Source organism: Cucurbita pepo, chromosome LG08, assembly GCF_002806865.2.
Source record: "Cucurbita pepo subsp. pepo cultivar mu-cu-16 chromosome LG08, ASM280686v2, whole genome shotgun sequence".
NCBI classification, from domain to species: Eukaryota; Viridiplantae; Streptophyta; class Magnoliopsida; order Cucurbitales; family Cucurbitaceae; genus Cucurbita; species Cucurbita pepo.
In genome coordinates this window covers 5,726,023-5,743,264 of record NC_036645.1, presented here as the reverse complement: position 1 = coordinate 5,743,264, position 17,242 = coordinate 5,726,023, and the positions used below count along the sequence as shown (strand labels likewise).

Genomic DNA, 17,242 nt, shown 5'->3' with positions numbered 1-17,242 from the left:
TTTGAGACCTTACATCGGTCGAACAATTCAACTAATTTGGTACTAAACATATGTTTTATAATAATAATAAAAAAATAAAAAAAATAAAAACACATGAGAATATATTTTAAAACGACTGAAAATTAATCGATATAAAATAATAAAAATTTAATTATTTTTATTATTTGAAATGGAAAGTTTATAATAAAAATTTATAAAATTTAATTATTTTTTTCTTTTATTATTATTATCATTATTATTATTATTTTGGGACAATCATTATTATTAACCTAAAGCATAAAGGCTAAAAGGAAAAATAGATAAAGACAAAAAATAATAATAATAATATAAGACTCGAAGTATGTGCTTGCTACACATTTCGAGAAGAATAAGTTAACTTTAAGGTGAAGTAATATTTCATCGTTAACCATAGTTTATTTACTAATTCTTTAATATAAGTTGATTCTAACCTCTACTTAATTTTAATCGAGCTTCATCTTCACGATGAACAAAACACTTAAGTTTGGACGTATTAGTGACAGTTACCTTTAAAAAATTGTTCAAAAAATCTTTGTTTTCGTTCATTTTATCAGGTAAAGCAAACCATTTCCATTGATTGATGCACGTTTCATGTTTTTTTTTTATATAATTTCGTGAAGATTGAATATAGTTGTAGACGAGAAAAGACAAAGTCGAGGTGTCCCGAGATGTTTAGAAAATGGTTATGTTGGTAGCTTTTATAAGATGATTACCAAAATCAAGCAATCAAAGACAAATTGCACACAATATTAGGAAACTTAAGAGACTTATAATGTTATTTTATTTTGGGAAATCTTGAAGAATCTTTGGTGGGTTTGTTGGGAATGGCTCAATTTTGTGGATTTGATTAGTGGATTTAGTGACATAAAATAATTCTTTTAAAAATATGGGAATGGCCCAAATTCAATTATAATATACATGAATTAAGATCTCACCTTTGTTTATAATGTTTTTAATTTGAAAGACAATATTAAATGAACTTCCGATAAAGAATCAACCTAAGAGAGCTCTAAGATTTAGATTGTTTTGAGATTTGAATCACTCTATAAATAAGATCGATCATGTCTAGCTTGAATGATTCTAAACTTGTAATCTAAACTATTTAGAATTGCAAAGAAATTTAGCGGTGAAGGAGAGGTAAGAACACTTGGCTCTAATAACAAGGAATCACTTCGAAAGAAAATAAAATTTGAATTAAAGAAATATTTTCGGGCAAGAACACTTGATTGAGATTCGAATCACTTCAAAAACTAGGTTGATCATGTAAAGTTTGAATTATTCTAAACATGTAATCTAAACTGAATAAAATTGAAATCATTGACCTTTCGTAAGTCATTTCAAGAGTTCGTAACCTTCATAATTTATGACATAATTACTTATTATGTATATATAATCTAAAAATAAATAAAAAGTTTTTAAAAGTTAAAATACATTAATGAAACATTATAAATTTGTATCCATTTAAGAATAGATGAAGTGACATCTTGAAGTATTTTGAAGTCATTTTTGCATCAATAAGATTTGATTCTTCTTACTTTGAAATTGACTGTCATTTGAGTACAAACTTAGTAGAACTTGACTTTATCTCGTAGTAATTTGAACAACATTCTTCACAACTTCCTTCAATTCCATATTGTATGATTGATGTAACAACTCAAGCCCCGAAGCGAATAATATCTGCTAGCGGTGGACTTGGACCGTTATAAATGGTATCAGAGTCAGACACCCGGTGATATACCAGCGAGGAGGCTGAGCCTCGAAGGGGATGGATACGAGGCAGTGTACTAGCAAAAATGTTGGGCCCTGAATGGGGTGGATTAGATGGCCTACATCGATTGGAGAATGGAACAAGTGCCAACGAGGGCGTTAGACTCCGAAGGGAGGTGGATTGTAAGATCCCACATCGGTTGAGGAGGAGAACGGAATGCCCTTTATAAGGGTGTGGAAATCTCTCCCTAACAAAAGCGCTCTAAAATCCTTGAGGGGAAGCCCGAAAGGAAAAGCCAGACAATATCTGCTAGTGATAGACTTAGACTATTACAATTGAAATGTCTTGGTTCATATCAATTTCTCTCTAGAATCTCACTAATGATTCGTTGATTAAACTTAAACATAACTCAAATAGTTAAAACATATACGCTAAACTAAAAGATAAGAAATTCGTACGTTTCAATCTTCTTGATTACTTCGTCAACTAATATATGTTTATCCAATACCCCCTTGGCTAACATATGCCATGTGACTTCTTTCGACATCGGTCGATGTCGATGTCGGCCCATCAATACATAACTAGTAAAAGGTAAGAACAAAAAATGGTTGCTCCCTCTACCAAAGGAAACACATTATCTTCAACATATTCCCTGACAGAAAAGTTGGGAGCAATGACAACTTTTTGTCCCAATGCTTGAGAAAACAACCATAGGAAATTTCTATATTTGGCCTGAAAACACTACTTTTCTTAGCATAGTTCCAAAGAAAATAACGACAGTGACCTAAGAAACAAGCATTCATTCAGCATCATTCCAACTATGAATGGCCTTATACATTCAGCTTAAGAAACAATGCAATCTCCTAACTAATAGGATTACACATGAAGCGTACCTGTTCTTCACCCAATTTTCAACCCAACAACTCCTCTTTTAGATTTAGGAAGAAAAATCATAGACATGTTCAACCAGATGGAATTCGGCTCGAAACCGTTCCTGCATCAATGAAAACGTCACAAAGTATATAAATATGCATCAAGTCCAGAAACTGATGATAAACAACATACAATCTTTAAGAGTCGCAACGGATACTTTCTAGAGCCTACAAGTTACAACCAACCAAGTTAGTTAACACAGGTGGGACGAGGTGGGACGGGGTGGGGCGGGCGAGGGTGGGACGGGAGAAAATGGAGTGACCTAACAGGAAAATATTAATAAATCCAAACCAGACTGCACATTATTTTGTTGTTGATTGACAATAACCTGTAACTATAACCTACAATCTGAGGTTCAGAAATATACTATCATCCATTATAGAGCATGGATTGGACTGCAACCAGAATTCATGTTTTCACTGCCAGAAGCTGCCTTTGCATGGAAAGCAGACCGTCTAGACGCCCCCTCGAGTAGTTTCAGTGAAAGAGATGAAGGGCCAGCATGACCAATTGATTCTCCGAGACTGAGTTTCGACATGCCAATTAGCTCATCAACATTGAGAGGAGTCTTTGAATGCACAGCTGTTGGCTTAAGAACCTCATGTGTCTCCTTATTAGCAGTCTCTGCACTGTATCCTGAGTAGAACGGGACCGAAAACGGAAAGAACGGTGCTACATATGCAGGATATACCATTGGATAACAGCATTGGGGACCGTCTAGCTTTGCAGGAGCTGACTCTCCATCATTTGAGTGGGTCGAATCCATCGATTCACATTCTTCATCAACAGTTGGAGGTGTAGGCAATGGGTTATTGCTTTGTGTTTCAGCATGTGAACTGCTGACTGATAGGAACTCCTGCTGCGCAATTGAATTCTCAACAGGCTGCAAAGAAGTTGAGGGAAGTGGAAAGAAAGAATCAGTGAAAATAACAAGGCTAATCATGTTACTTAATTGGCATGTATGCATCAAACAGAAATTTCAACATCTCGATAACTACACTATCATCAAACACATTTGAGAAATCAAGATAATAAGCCCGTGGATATCAAGGTTCCACAAGTGGTACTTCCTGATACTGTATTTGAAGTAGTTGTTTGAATTCCTTAGGATATGCAACTGACACAAGTTCTTGCGATTGGGAAAAGAAGCAGTTTAAAGGTGGGGGCGGTTCTTATTTTACCTAAAGGGTTTGAATTAGCCCCCCAATCGTATTTCTCCCAAGATTAAAGAAAAGATGGGCAATCTGTCTTTCCAAAGCTATCGTCCCACTAAAAAAATATTCTTGTGATAGGGCCCTGGTGATCGATCATTGACATTTCTAATGCTGAAGACTAGATGAACCGTACGACTAGAATGTCTGGACTTTAGTAAAGGGTTAGCATCCTTGTGATATGAAATAGATAAAAGACGGAAACGTATATGCATTTACAGATGGATTGATGGAGAGTACAAACTTCGTCTGCAACAATGTCGAACAAACTGGAGCGCCTCTTTCTTCTTGATACATTGGTCTGCCTTATGAAATATTTTTGGGCATGACTAGCCACTTGAGTAGGTGTCCTAGATACAACATAATTACGTGCTATCCCACGCCAGTCTCCTTTTCCGAGTTTCTGTAACCCGAGTAAAAACATCCTATGCTCCTCCTCAGTCCATGGAACACCTGTGCATTACCAGACACGCATATAATTCAAATAAAGAATCGACCTATTCTTATTAACTGATCAAAGGTATATTGTAGAGAATTCAGTACAATTCAAATATCCTACTCCTGGTTAACTTTTTCCAGAAAATACCAACAATTAATACAATACTGGCATATAAGGATATTTGTAATCCATGCTAAAAGAGTATGAACAAAATTATTTTCAAATTCAAAAAATAGAGAGACAACCTACATGAATGGTTGTGTCATTTGAAATAACAAAAAAAATGGAAAAGTTCTTTCATCGGGCACCAGCAGATGAGTCAATCCATGTGTGAGATCCCACATCGGTTGGGGAGGAGAACGAAGCAATCTTTATAAGGGTGTGGAAACCTCTCACCAACGCGTTTTCAAAACCTTGAGGGGAAGCCCGAAAGGGAAAGCCCAAAGAGGACAATATCTGCTAGGGATGGGCTTGGGCTGTTACAAATATTATCAGAGCCAAACACCAGGCGATATGTCAGCGAGGAGGCTGAGCCCCAAAGGGGGATGGACACGAGGCGGTGTGCCAGCAAGAACGTTGGACTCCGAAGGGGGTGGATTGGGGGGTCCCACATCAATTGGAGAAGGGAACGAGTGTCAGCGAGAACACTGGGCTCATAAGGGGGTGGACTGTGAGATCCAACATCAGTTGAGGAGGAGAACGAAGCATATGTGTGGAAACCTCTTACTAACCGATGCATTTTAAAAACCCGAAAGGAAAAGCCCAAAGAGGACAATATCTGCGAGCGGTGGGCACAATTACAACTTTTCCATCTTAAAGGTAAAGTGTTTCCAAAATTCATCTTCTCATAATTTTTCTTTATTTTTCAAAGTCAAGTACATATAACATTGTTCCTTGATTCCTATATTTAGAGTGTATTAACAAGAACATAAGCTTGCCTTGTTCATCATTAACATGGATAGGGAATAATCTCTAAAAAAAATACTATGCTTGGTAGTGCACATTGAAAACATAGAAACAGGACATGTTTACAAGACAATAGGATATTCTATTATTCAACGCCACTCAATGTTTCATGAACATGAAACTCCTAGAACAAAGAAAACATCAGAACATGTGTTTTTTCAAAATTGAATCAAAAGCACTGCAGATTTCTGAATTCATTTCCAAATACAGACCTATCACATAAGTTCAACAATTTCACAGTAACTATTGTTCTTCCAAAAGCATGAAAAGAAAAATTGATTAGGTACCAAACAAATCCTACAGCTTATCCTAGCCAAACAGTTCAAAATTTTTGCTCAATCAAGCAAAAAATACTTTTCTTCATTCCACATCCATACTCGAAATTCTCTACTTAGATTCCTTTCATTTACCTAAAAACATGCCGATCACAAAGGGAAAAAGAATGAACAACAATCAATAACCAAAAAGAATCCAGCAAACACCAGGATTGAAAAAACAAAAATCAAACAACAACAGCAAAATTAATTCAAATTAATGCATAAACTCCCAAACCTTTCTTCCTCTCACGGCAACTCGACGAAGAACCAGGAACGAAATCCTCCGATGCATAGCCGTCTGCCGCAACTCCATGGTCAGCAGTCTCCCCGGGAGAAGCCGGATTGTTCGACCCGCCGTGCAGTGCACCCGACCCGGATCCTGCATAATGGCTCAGATTCCCCATACTAGCACTCTTCCTAATGGAACCATCGGTCAATCGGACTCCGAAAAGCTTCACGCCGCGATTGGGACAAGTCCGAGAGTTGTGCCCATTGTGGCTGCAATGCGAGCACCTCCGCGTCATCGTTCCGCCGCCGCGTTTCAGAAATCGAACTGAAGTAGAATCAGATCAGAAGATCCCAGTTACATGATCCAATCAAAACCAGAAATTAGGGCTAGATTTCCTCGTCGNTTTTCCTTTTTTTTTTTTTTTTTTTGTTCTCTCTAAGCTTTCGCAGGTGCGAGAGAAAAAGAGAAGACCGACTAAATCCAACACTATCCATTTATCAGCCCTGGATAAATGTGAAATAATCCCCTGCTTCGTGCCTATCTTTCTTCCTATACTCTTCCATCTCATCCATCAATTCCTTCATCATTCTTGATGGTCGCATTAATCAACGGCTGTGATCATTTCATGAAAAGTTGCACCACCATTCGGATAAGGTGTCTTTGTCGTTCAGTATTTATTATTTATTTATAATTTAAATTTTCATAAATGTTTTTTTTTCTAATATATTAAGAAGACGTGCATTTCTCGGTTGTAATTAGTTTATTATTATATATTTTTTTTCAATGGTACAATGAATTAAGAGAAGAAAATATATGTTAATTTATAGATGATGTTTATTGAAAATGATATTTTATTTTTAAAAAAAGAATTTTAATTTATTTTAGCTATGACATTATTACCCAATTTTCGTTAATTGGATTAAATCGGGTTTAAACATTTTTTATACTCGGTTCAATGGCTGACATTGTAAATATTTTCGATTCAAATAAATTTTATTTTAAATAATAAACTCAATTCAGTCATAAATTTTTTAGGTCGCATTCATTTAGTTCTAATTATTTATTTGATTTTTTAAAATAAAAATAAAAAATCTATTCGTAAAATACTTATTTATTATTTTTAAGTATTTAATTATCTTTTTCTAATTTAATTTTTGTGGAAAAAAACTATTTTAAGAGTTATTAAATAATAAATAAAAAATTATAAAATTGAATAAATATATCTCTATAAGGTTGGGTACAAATTAAATTTGGTTAATCGAATTTTTTGAATACCCGTCTTTTTGTCACACTTTCTACATATATAAAATGCATTTTATTAGTGAAGATAGTCATTTATATATTTATATATCCATGACTACTTTTTTGAATTGAGGAATGATTTTGGCGCACTCTCAATAAAATTTAAAATAATTAAAAAAATGTCACGATATAATTTTTAAAATAGTTTAAAAAGCATGAAATGCCATGAATGTCTGACCTCATGACACATTTAACGAATAACTTTAGTCACTCATTTTGTATTTATTTGAAAAGATTGAGTATTAAATCATATAATAACCGACTTCATTGTTAGGATTATGATATACAAACATAAATCGAGAGGTGTCTACAGAGTAGTGCAAGTCCCGATTTCTGTCCAATTTTAATTTTTATTCTCGTGAAATTTTCATTTTTTTTTTTTTTTGTGAGGATTAGTACGAGTATTTCCCATATCAATGTACGGACATCGAGCTCCCCATGAAAACCTTTTCAAATACATAATTTCAGTTTCACAATATAATTTTTATAAAAAAAAATGTAAAAAAAAACCTAATGTAATGTAATCTCCGTCCTCGCCTCATTTATCTAATAGGGAGAAATCTCTGCTCAGTACTCTCACATTTCACGGGATTCCCCAACCTATTTGGGATGGGTACCATGATACTCGGTCTCATGGAGTAAATGGACATCTCTACCTAAACCAATAACTTACGGACTATCGTGCGCCTTAAAATTTAGTTTTTTTTTTTTTTTTTTTTTTTCCTCATTCTAATTGTTTCATGTCGATCACTTCATGTATACCTAACCCTTTAGACATGCATCACTGTTTTGAGCTACGGTTAATCTAATTCAATATCATTCAAGGTAACACCTTAGATCGAGGGTAGCAAGAACGAGCAAAGAAAATAATAATCCAATAAAAAGTTTTCAAAATTAAGTATTTAAGATTTAATTAAAAATCTATCATACAAAAATTAAAAAATAAAAGGAAAATATCGATAATGTATATTCCAATGTTATTGGGTGGCATAGGAAAGAAGCTGACTTTTAAACCATTTTGTAATTAATTGAATAAAATAATAGACCACGTCAAAAGCAGATTTGGATAGAGACAACTCGATGATGAAACGTAGACGGTCGGATTTGGTCAACGCTTTAATGGTCAAAAAGGTACAGGCGGCTAAAATCTGAGATCTTGGTGGATTGTGCCACGTAGGAAACTCCCATTGGACATGTCTTCGGGCATATTCTATCGCATAATCCCCCGGACAGTCACGTCTTACACATTAATCACATTTTTTTTTTTTTTTTTTACGTTAAATTATACCAATATAAAAAATTCTATTTTTATTCTTAATATTTTTCTACTAAAATAAAGTATAAAAATTAATGTAAGAGCTAAAATGTAGAAATTATAATGCATGGATGAGTATAGAGACATGACTTTGATACCATTTTAGATGAACAGACTCTCTATAATGGTATGATAGTGTCCACTTTGAGCATAAGCTCAAGCTAGGGCTTCCCTAAAACGTCTCACATCAATAGAGATAGTATTATTTGATTATAAGCTCATGATCACTTCCTAAATTAGTCGATGTGGGACTTTCATCCAACACTTACAACATAGAAAGAGATGAGCTAGCGTTGGTCAAATCACCTCTACTCTGGTGCTCAAGTCAAGAGTTGAGTCCATAATATGTATAGATAGCAATAGGTTAGTGTTTTGATGTCCTTTTCTATCTACAATATTGTTTTAATTATAGGATGGTTTAAAAACACTTATCATACTAAAGTGTTATAATCTTACGGTAATTCTTGCAACGGGTTAAATCTGAAAAAGGGTTACAAAGTTGACTTTTACTCGGTCACACTCCTTCTCAAATAGATCTTGACTAATCTTTGTAGAGACTCAAGTCTTAGTCTTCTCAGCCATTGTTGATCCCCGTTAGATTGGTCAATTTACCCTTGACCAAGTCTAGTTAGGACGACCTCAATCTTAGTCAATGTCCAGGGTGGTAAGCTTTTGGCTCAATCGATAATTTCACCCATACAATAACACCCACTCTCTAATCTATCACTAATCAACATATTTGATTTAGAATTGAAGAGTCAATTGGATTTTGACTTATTCACGCGGGTTAGCTTGGACTAGGTCTTGGTTGACCCATGTGGGTTGACCTCACTAGTGTTGGTCAATCCACTTGGTTTGGTTCAAGTTGGGCTTTGATCGACCAACTTGGGTTAGCTCAATCTTTGGCTTGTCTAAATCACCGGGGTTAGTCTCCCTGAGCTTTGATCAACCACCTATGTCGACTCATGTTAAGCCTTGACCAACCTATTTGCGTTGGTTTTTGCATTCCTCACCCGACCCACGTGGGTTAATATGTTCTTCAGCTCAATAGATGACATGGGTCAATCTTCTTATGCCCGCTTGACCCACATGCGTCAACTTCTATTCGACTAGGCCTATCCATGTGAGTTAGCCTCCTTAGCCTTGATTGACTTAGGAGGCAACATAGAAATAAGAAGACGAAACAACAAGCAACTACCTTGAGTTAGAGGAAAAGTGTGTATGAACACGACTCTCCACAATGGTATGATATTATCCATTTTGAGCATAAACTCTCGTGGCTTTGCATTGGGCTTCCACAAAAGGCCTCGTACCAATGGAGAGAGTATTCCTTGATTATAAACTCATGATCATTCCCTAAATTAGCCGATACGGCACTTTCATCCAACAATTATAACATAATATCTTATTTTATATCCTATTTAAATATTATAAGACATCCAATATATTAAACTAATTTGAATCTCATTCTAAATTTTAAATAAATATTTTTATTTAATGTATTTAATATACATTAATTATTTTATACAATAAATATATATATTTTTCTTTTATATTTTATAGATGTATGTAAATTAATATTTATTATATATTTTCCCTCTTTATATTTAATATATTTAATATATTAAACCTTCAACCTATCAAATTAAATCTATTTTCTTATTTTGTATTTAACATATTAAATATTAATTTAAATACTTCAAAATTTTCTTTCAATTAAATTTAAACATATTAATAATTGAGTTTGCATTCATTAATTAAAGGCCTCAAATATAAATCTAGAATTGTATCAATTGATATAATTATTACAAGCAAATCGATCATTCACGAGTGGTTCATAATTACAATTGAGTCAAAAAGTTTGTTTTACCCCTGTAATTATATCTTACATCTTAAGTATAATTGATTTTTAATGAACAATTTGTTTATAATCAAAGAAGGTGGGGACACATTACTCAAGTCCCGAGGGAACTACTTATCTATTTATTTTATAAGAGAAGGAGTGAATTTCATCTCATGAAGCTATTTTAGAGCTCCCTATTTCGTGAAGTCCCATAACGAAGGTATATTAAGTCGGCTACAAAAGTCATTCTCACCCGTACAAATCAAAGAACAAGCCCTCATAGACAGAAGTTCATAACTCACTCAAGATCAAGTCGCATATGTACATGATCATCTTGTGAAATATTACCTTCTCAATTAAAGGATCTACAGACAGAGATTAAATATTTCGTAGTCCAGAATTACACAAATTCAATGTATAGGATACCTTTACTCACATATCTCCAATGAACGATTCAGATAAAATCATTTGTAACAATTAGAAAGTGGAACATAACAATATCAATAGTGATACCAAGATAAAGCACCCGATTTATCCACAGAGTATAGACCCTTAGGTTGTTACTTGAGTGTGATCATATTTTTATGTCAACCACATACTATTCAAAATTACACGAATAACATTAAATAATTAATTACGATGTTTTAAGACAAATCTCAACACTCAGTGGTTTCGTTTCGAAGTGGCGTTGGGTTGGTTTCGACGAACCAACCCAAGACCCACATAGCAAACACTAACAGCCTAACACAAGTTGTCGACCCAACAACCACACGACCCTCACATACAAACATTGCAACCGTAAGACGAAGGCCAACAAAGCCTAGTAGCCATTCAAACACATGGCGTACCACAACACTACAGCAGACCTAGGCGTTCGGTAGTCCAACCCCGACTCCTTTTGACGTACGACGCGCCCATGCAGCACGTCGGAATAAACTGTTTCACTCCCTAAATCCATAATGATGCCTGAAAAAAGGTTTAGCATCTTATCTACTAAGGTAGGTAGCTTGGATTGATTGACATTTTGGGCCACACTGATATTGGGCCCTCGATGGGCCGACCATTGGAGGCCCAAAGCCGCAGGCCTATTAGATGGTTTGAAACAAAAATTCACTCACACGGACAGTTGGAGAACACGTGCGGTTTGAGACAAATAAATCTAAGAGAGAGAATAATGCATGTGGAGTCCATTAGAATAGAATCTTCAATATTCATATAATAATGCAAGTAGACCACGTTTATGAATATCTTATCATACACCATGATATGGAAATGGTACGATTATATTTATTCACCTTATAACATATATTTCGACTTGTATTTTTCTACATATTATTCTTTTTTTTTTAATTATTTAAAATTAAAATGTCCACCAACCAAACATGCCCTCAGACAAAATCCTCGAAAATCATACTTTTGTAATTGGATTTCCGAAAATGCCCTTGCGTAAGCATATTGTTAATGATTATTTTAATGGCTTAGCATGGGCTCGTACGTCTTTTCACTTTTTTCTTTTGGAAAGGAAATTAATTTTGGGGATCTTTGGTACGACGCACGTGTAGTCCAACTCAAGACGACAGCTTTTTTTTTTTTTTTTTTTTAAAATTTATTTTCATGTTTTTCGATTAACGAAACGATTCGTTTTTGGCGGGGTGAATCCCAGAATCACATGGTGACCAGCTCAGCCGGTCACATGGTTTCTGATACGTGGGGCCCACGGATGCTTCTTGGCAATGGGGAGTTGCACGTGTGGTGGGAGAGATGGACGGCGGAGGTGGGTTGAGGACGGCTGAAAAAAGAACTGGCTATTCCGGTAGAAGGGGGAGGAGGGGGAAGGGTATGATTGGGAAAAAATAGTACAAAATAATTGTTTATTTTATTATTTTATTTTTATTTTTGTTGGCAGTTTGACCGTTGACCGATCTGGGTTAAGACATTGTTACTTTGACTGAACGCGAACGTGCGGGTTAGTTACCATACACGTGTGCGTGCTGTCCGTTTGATCCCACGTAGGACCCACGTGCTACTTGAGGGATAACGGAGAGAGAGAGAAAAAAAATAGTTTTTTATTATTTATTTTTTTTCTTCTCTTTAAATTACCTATAACTCAAACATTTGGGGAAAGTGTGTGTCTGTGGGGCCACCACCTCATCCATCAATGATTGGACAAACTAGAAAAGTAAGGAAAGGGCAGTTTGGGAATTAAAAGATAAAATTCGGTGACCAACCAACGGCTGTGACGGGTTCGTTAGTTTCGTGGTGACTTAATTCACGTGCGGGTCACGTGCCACCCTATGTGCTTTATCCTTTCCGATTAGTATTTTCTTTCCTTCACGTGAATTTTTTGGATGTTTCTTATAATTTCTTTTCTCCTTTTTATTTTTTTTCTTTTTAATCCACAAGTTGATGGATTACAATAGGGGTAGGGGCAAAATGGGGTTTTCATGAGGAAATAACGGAGTCGGGGTGGGGGCGAGTTCACGTGCAAATCACATGGGAGGTGAGAAGCCTCGTACGGGCTGCGAAGAAGCGTGGGGGAAGCAAGGAAGGGGAGTGGGTCCCACGTGTGGGGTAATTTGTCGGGTAGTGGTGAAAATTTTAAATTAAATTTAAAAAAATAAATAAATGAGGAGAGATGAAGGGGACACGTGGGACAGCTAACACGCACTAGTGGGGACACATTAATCATAATCCAACATCTTGTCTGGTTTTCTTTATTATTATTATTATTATATCATTAATTCTCTCCAATTATTATCTGATTGAAACACTTGAATTGCTTCTATCATTGCATCCTGAGAAAATATTTGCTCTTCTCTTCTCCCACTTTCTGATTTGGAGCGTTTGCTTCACGCGCTATTGTTCCAAACTTATTTATTATTAATTTTACAAAATATATTATTACTTACTATACAATTATACATAACTATATTTTGATTATAAATCCATGATCATTCCCTAAATTAGACGATGTGGGACTTTCATCAACCCCTCGAGCAAAGTACAACTCCCCTTAATCGAGGCTCGAATCCTTTTCCTTTTTGGAGTCGTAGTCATTTTTACTATGCCTTCGTGGAGGCTCGACTCCCTTTTCTTTTGGAGTCCTTTGTTCGATATTTGAGGATTTACCGATCTATTGACACGACTAAGTTTAGCTCTCATGACTTTGCTTTGGGCTTCTCCGAAAGGCCTCAACCCAATGGAGAGAGTACTTTTTTTTATTATAAACTCATGATATTTTCCTAAATTAGCCGATGTGGGACTTTCATCATCCAACACACCCAACCAAACTCACGAATACCTCTACTAAACAATTAGATTCGATTCATTATTCTGTTTCAAATCAATCTAATAAAGTCTTTTCGAGTCATGTGTTCCATTATTATTAAATAGAATTCATAGCTAAGTGTATAGTGTCTACCTAAAGACTTCCCACTTATAATATTATAATATTAATGGCAAATTTTTCAAAAAAAAAAAAAAAAAAAAGAAAAGACATGTGAATATGGACTAATGTCTTTTTAACACTAATTTTGTCGAAAGAAAAAGCACCAACGATAGGTGGCTTAAAATAAATTTTGTTTTATATATTTTAGATTTATTCTATTTTACTTTAAAAATAGGTCAACAAAGAGGCACGTGAGATATACGCGCTGAGAAGGGGAAGAAATGGGAGGGGGCGAGATTTTGATAATATTCATAATTACGGGGGGGAGGGGGTTATTGTAGTTCAAATGATTGAGGAGAAGGGGCGTGTCGGGACCCGTAGTGACAGCGTGAGATGGCACCACCACTTCCAATTTCTCGCGCGTGGGACCCACGTCACCCTCCAGATATTAGCAAAAATAAATAAATAAATAAATAAATAAATAGTTGTCCGTGGTGTGAGTGCACGTGTCACATGTTGCTACCCCACGTGACTTTCCTTAATATCACGCTTTCCTTAAACCCCCTCCCCACGTGAAAACCACCGCCCCTTGTCCCCATTTTCTCTCTCTCTCTTTATCCTCCCGACATTCTCGCCCATCTTTACCCCTTTCTCTAAGAAACTAAATTAATAAAAATACTGTACTTTTTTTTATTTTATATATAAATATATTCTTAAAATTTTAAAACTTTCAAAAATATTAAAAAAGTGTAAATAACTTTACAACTTTAAAAAATACTCATAAACTTTTTAAATCTATATTAATACGGTCATATAATTTCTTTTAAAATTATTATTTTTAGCGATAAAATATTAAATTTAAAAATATTTTTATTAATTTAGTCAAATATTTAAATTTTTAGTATTAAATATAATGATTTTAAAATTTTAATTTTTGATCCCTTAATTATTATTATCTCTTTTTTAGGATATAGAATAGATTTTTTTTTTTTGAATAATTTCATTTGGGATCATGTATTATATTGTAATAAATGATAATCAAATCATTGCTGTCTCCTCAAATTATTATTTCTTTTTTTTTTCCTTCATAAAATATATATAATTTATTATTATTATTTAAATACTGAAAAAATAATTAGATCCATGGGGTTCCGAAATAGATCCGTATTTGTTTCTAATCCTTCAGAAACACGGTTTTATTAAATGCTGATTTAAACAATACCCACCAAAATAATAATAATAATAACAATAAAATTAAAAAAAAAATAGAAAAAAGAATAATTTATTATTTTATAACAATAATATATTTGTTTATTTTAAAAAGGTAATTTTAGAAGAAAAAAAAAAGGAAAAAAAAAAACAGTGTAATGTGGGGCCCACAGGGAGGAGACTGAATGAACGAAATGAAAAGGTGAAGTGTCGGATTCGCTGTCTTTCTTNTTTTTTTTTTTTTTTTTTTTTTTTTTTTTTTTTTTTTTTTTTTTTTTTTTCCTTCCTCCCATGAATTGGGTCCCACTCCCAGTCCCTTCATCACGTCCGTTGGTTTCATCTCTTTCCTCTTTCAACGATTCAGATTTAACCTCTTCCTTCTATTATTTGCTTCTTAACTCATATAATAAATAAATAATATATTTATATTATATAAAATAACTAACTAAAATAGCCAATGGAATGTTTTATTATTATTATTATTATTATTATTGTTATTATTATTATTGGAAATGGAAAGTAAAAAGCGAAAATAGTATCAAATATGTTTCATTTTTTCTATGAAAAATAATTGTCGGTGTCTCTATCTATTATTTGAAAATATTTTAAATTAATAATATCAAAAGATAAATGATTCTTTTAAAATGGGTAATCTTTTTGAGTATAGTAATAAACATTTAATAATAAGATTTAGTTAAAAATGCTTATATAAAATGATTATATTTTTATTGTAACACTGTAAAAAATGCTTCATCTACGGGTTAACATGATCATAACTCAATTAATAGACAAGGATGCATTTAACCATGGTTAAGTTAAAGTAACCATAGTTAATAGAGAAGAGGGAAATGATTGGGGATAATTGGAGGGTCTTTCCTCTGACACACACTTTAATTATTTCCCCATTTTCTCCTCTTGTTTTTGGGTCTATATAATCCTCTGTTTTCCCCTTCTTCTTGGATCACACCTTTCCTTCATTTTCTCTCTCTAGAAGCTCAAGAAATTTGCAGCGATTGAATCATGATGTCTTCCAAACACGACAACCTTAGTTTGAGCCTTGGATTGAGCTTTGATTCTCATTATTTGCAGCTCAATCTCCGGCCTTCTTGGAATGATCATGCCTCATCAGGTTCGATTTCATTTTTAATTACGATTTTTTTTTTAATCGATCAGAACAGAGGATGAATTTCTCAGTGTTATTGTTTTTTTGTTGCAGATCGGACATCGGAAAACCGGATGCCGCCATCGCCGGTGGATTGCGAGGAGGAGGAGGAGGAGGAAGAGGCGGCGGTGTCGAGTCCTAACAGTACGGTTTCGACTGTAAGTGGGAAGAGGAGTGAACCAGAGACCAACAACGGCGAGGATCTTGACGGCGATGAAGAAGACGCTGAAACTTCTAGAAAAAAGCTTCGTCTCACTAAAGATCAGTCCGCCGTCTTGGAAGACAGCTTCAAAGAACACAACACTCTCAATCCGGTAAGTCCAAAACCCGACCCGACCCGACCCGTTTTGTTCCCAAAATTTTGTCGGCATCCAAACAGAAAATTTATGGGGGTATTTTGGTAATTTTACGCAGAAGCAAAAGTTAGCCTTGGCTAAACAATTGGGTCTCCGGCCAAGACAAGTCGAAGTCTGGTTCCAAAACAGAAGGGCAAGGTGAGGAAATTTCCTTAATCTCCAAGGGTATTTTAGTCCAAATTATAAATTAAATCTAAAAATTTAAAATCCCTCCTATTTTGACCCCTATACATTTTTTTTTACCAATTTAAACCCATGAATTTTCAGATATTCATATTTTGACCCATGATTTTGGTTTGAGCAGGACAAAGTTGAAGCAAACGGAAGTTGACTGTGAGTTTCTAAAGAGATGCTGCGAGAATCTAACGGAGGAGAACAGGCGGTTGCAAAAAGAAGTTCAAGAACTGAGAGCACTGAAACTTTCCCCTCAGTTCTACATGCACATGGCCCCACCCACCACCCTCACCATGTGCCCATCATGTGAGCGCGTGGCGGTCCCATCCTCCACGTCGGCTCCACTTAACGTAACGAGAATGGGCCCGGCTCAAGCCCAAGCCCAAGCCCAATCCAAGGCCCTTCACTCTCGGCCTATCCATGTCAACCCGTGGGCCTCCGCCATCCCGGCCCGGCCCTTTAACGCTCTCCACCCTCGCTCGTAAATACTTTCCATTGGGCCGGATTTGGTGGGCCTCTTTTTTGTAATATTGGGCCTGTCTTGTCATATTAGGGTTCAGTAGTTTTATTTTTTCTTTGTAAGATTTAGGGAAAAATAAAAATAAAAAAAATAAAAAAATAGAGTTGTAAAGTGAGAATGAGATTCCTAATTTATTACTATTATTATTATTA

The 17,242-nt window shown here is 34.9% G+C and overlaps 2 protein-coding genes across 2 annotated transcripts; one reads left to right on the top strand and one right to left on the bottom strand.

The window, feature by feature from the left end:
- Positions 1 to 2,694: 2,694 nt before the first annotated feature.
- LOC111801044 (transcription factor KUA1-like) lies at positions 2,695 to 6,217 on the bottom strand. The gene is made up of 3 exons (XM_023685009.1): positions 5,828 to 6,217; positions 4,115 to 4,323; positions 2,695 to 3,542 (listed from the first exon to the last, which is right to left on the bottom strand). Exons 1-3 carry the CDS (start codon positions 6,114 to 6,116, stop codon positions 3,036 to 3,038), a joined length of 1,005 nt encoding a protein of 334 aa, XP_023540777.1. The 5' UTR covers positions 6,117 to 6,217; the 3' UTR covers positions 2,695 to 3,035.
- Positions 6,218 to 15,815: 9,598 nt separating this feature from the next.
- LOC111800466 (homeobox-leucine zipper protein HAT4-like) lies at positions 15,816 to 17,242 on the top strand. The gene is made up of 4 exons (XM_023684172.1): positions 15,816 to 16,007; positions 16,095 to 16,354; positions 16,455 to 16,534; positions 16,701 to 17,242. Exons 1-4 carry the CDS (start codon positions 15,899 to 15,901, stop codon positions 17,053 to 17,055), a joined length of 804 nt encoding a protein of 267 aa, XP_023539940.1. The 5' UTR covers positions 15,816 to 15,898; the 3' UTR covers positions 17,056 to 17,242.

What these genes read in the sequence shown, in the direction of transcription:
- LOC111801044 (XM_023685009.1), bottom strand. Translation starts at nt 6,116, where the DNA reads ATGACGCGGAGGTGCTCGCATTGCAGCCACAATGGGCACAACTCTCGG. An exon ending in TTGCCGTGAGAGGAAGAAAG is followed by an intron (nt 4,324 to 5,827) that starts GTTTGGGAGTTT and finishes GGTAATGCACAG; the next exon opens with GTGTTCCATGGACTGAGGAG. An exon ending in TCGACATTGTTGCAGACGAA is followed by an intron (nt 3,543 to 4,114) that starts GTTTGTACTCTC and finishes ACTTCTTTGCAG; the next exon opens with CCTGTTGAGAATTCAATTGC.
- LOC111800466 (XM_023684172.1), top strand. Translation starts at nt 15,899, where the DNA reads ATGATGTCTTCCAAACACGACAACCTTAGTTTGAGCCTTGGATTGAGC. An exon ending in AACACAACACTCTCAATCCG is followed by an intron (nt 16,355 to 16,454) that starts GTAAGTCCAAAA and finishes AATTTTACGCAG; the next exon opens with AAGCAAAAGTTAGCCTTGGC. An exon ending in TTCCAAAACAGAAGGGCAAG is followed by an intron (nt 16,535 to 16,700) that starts GTGAGGAAATTT and finishes TGGTTTGAGCAG; the next exon opens with GACAAAGTTGAAGCAAACGG.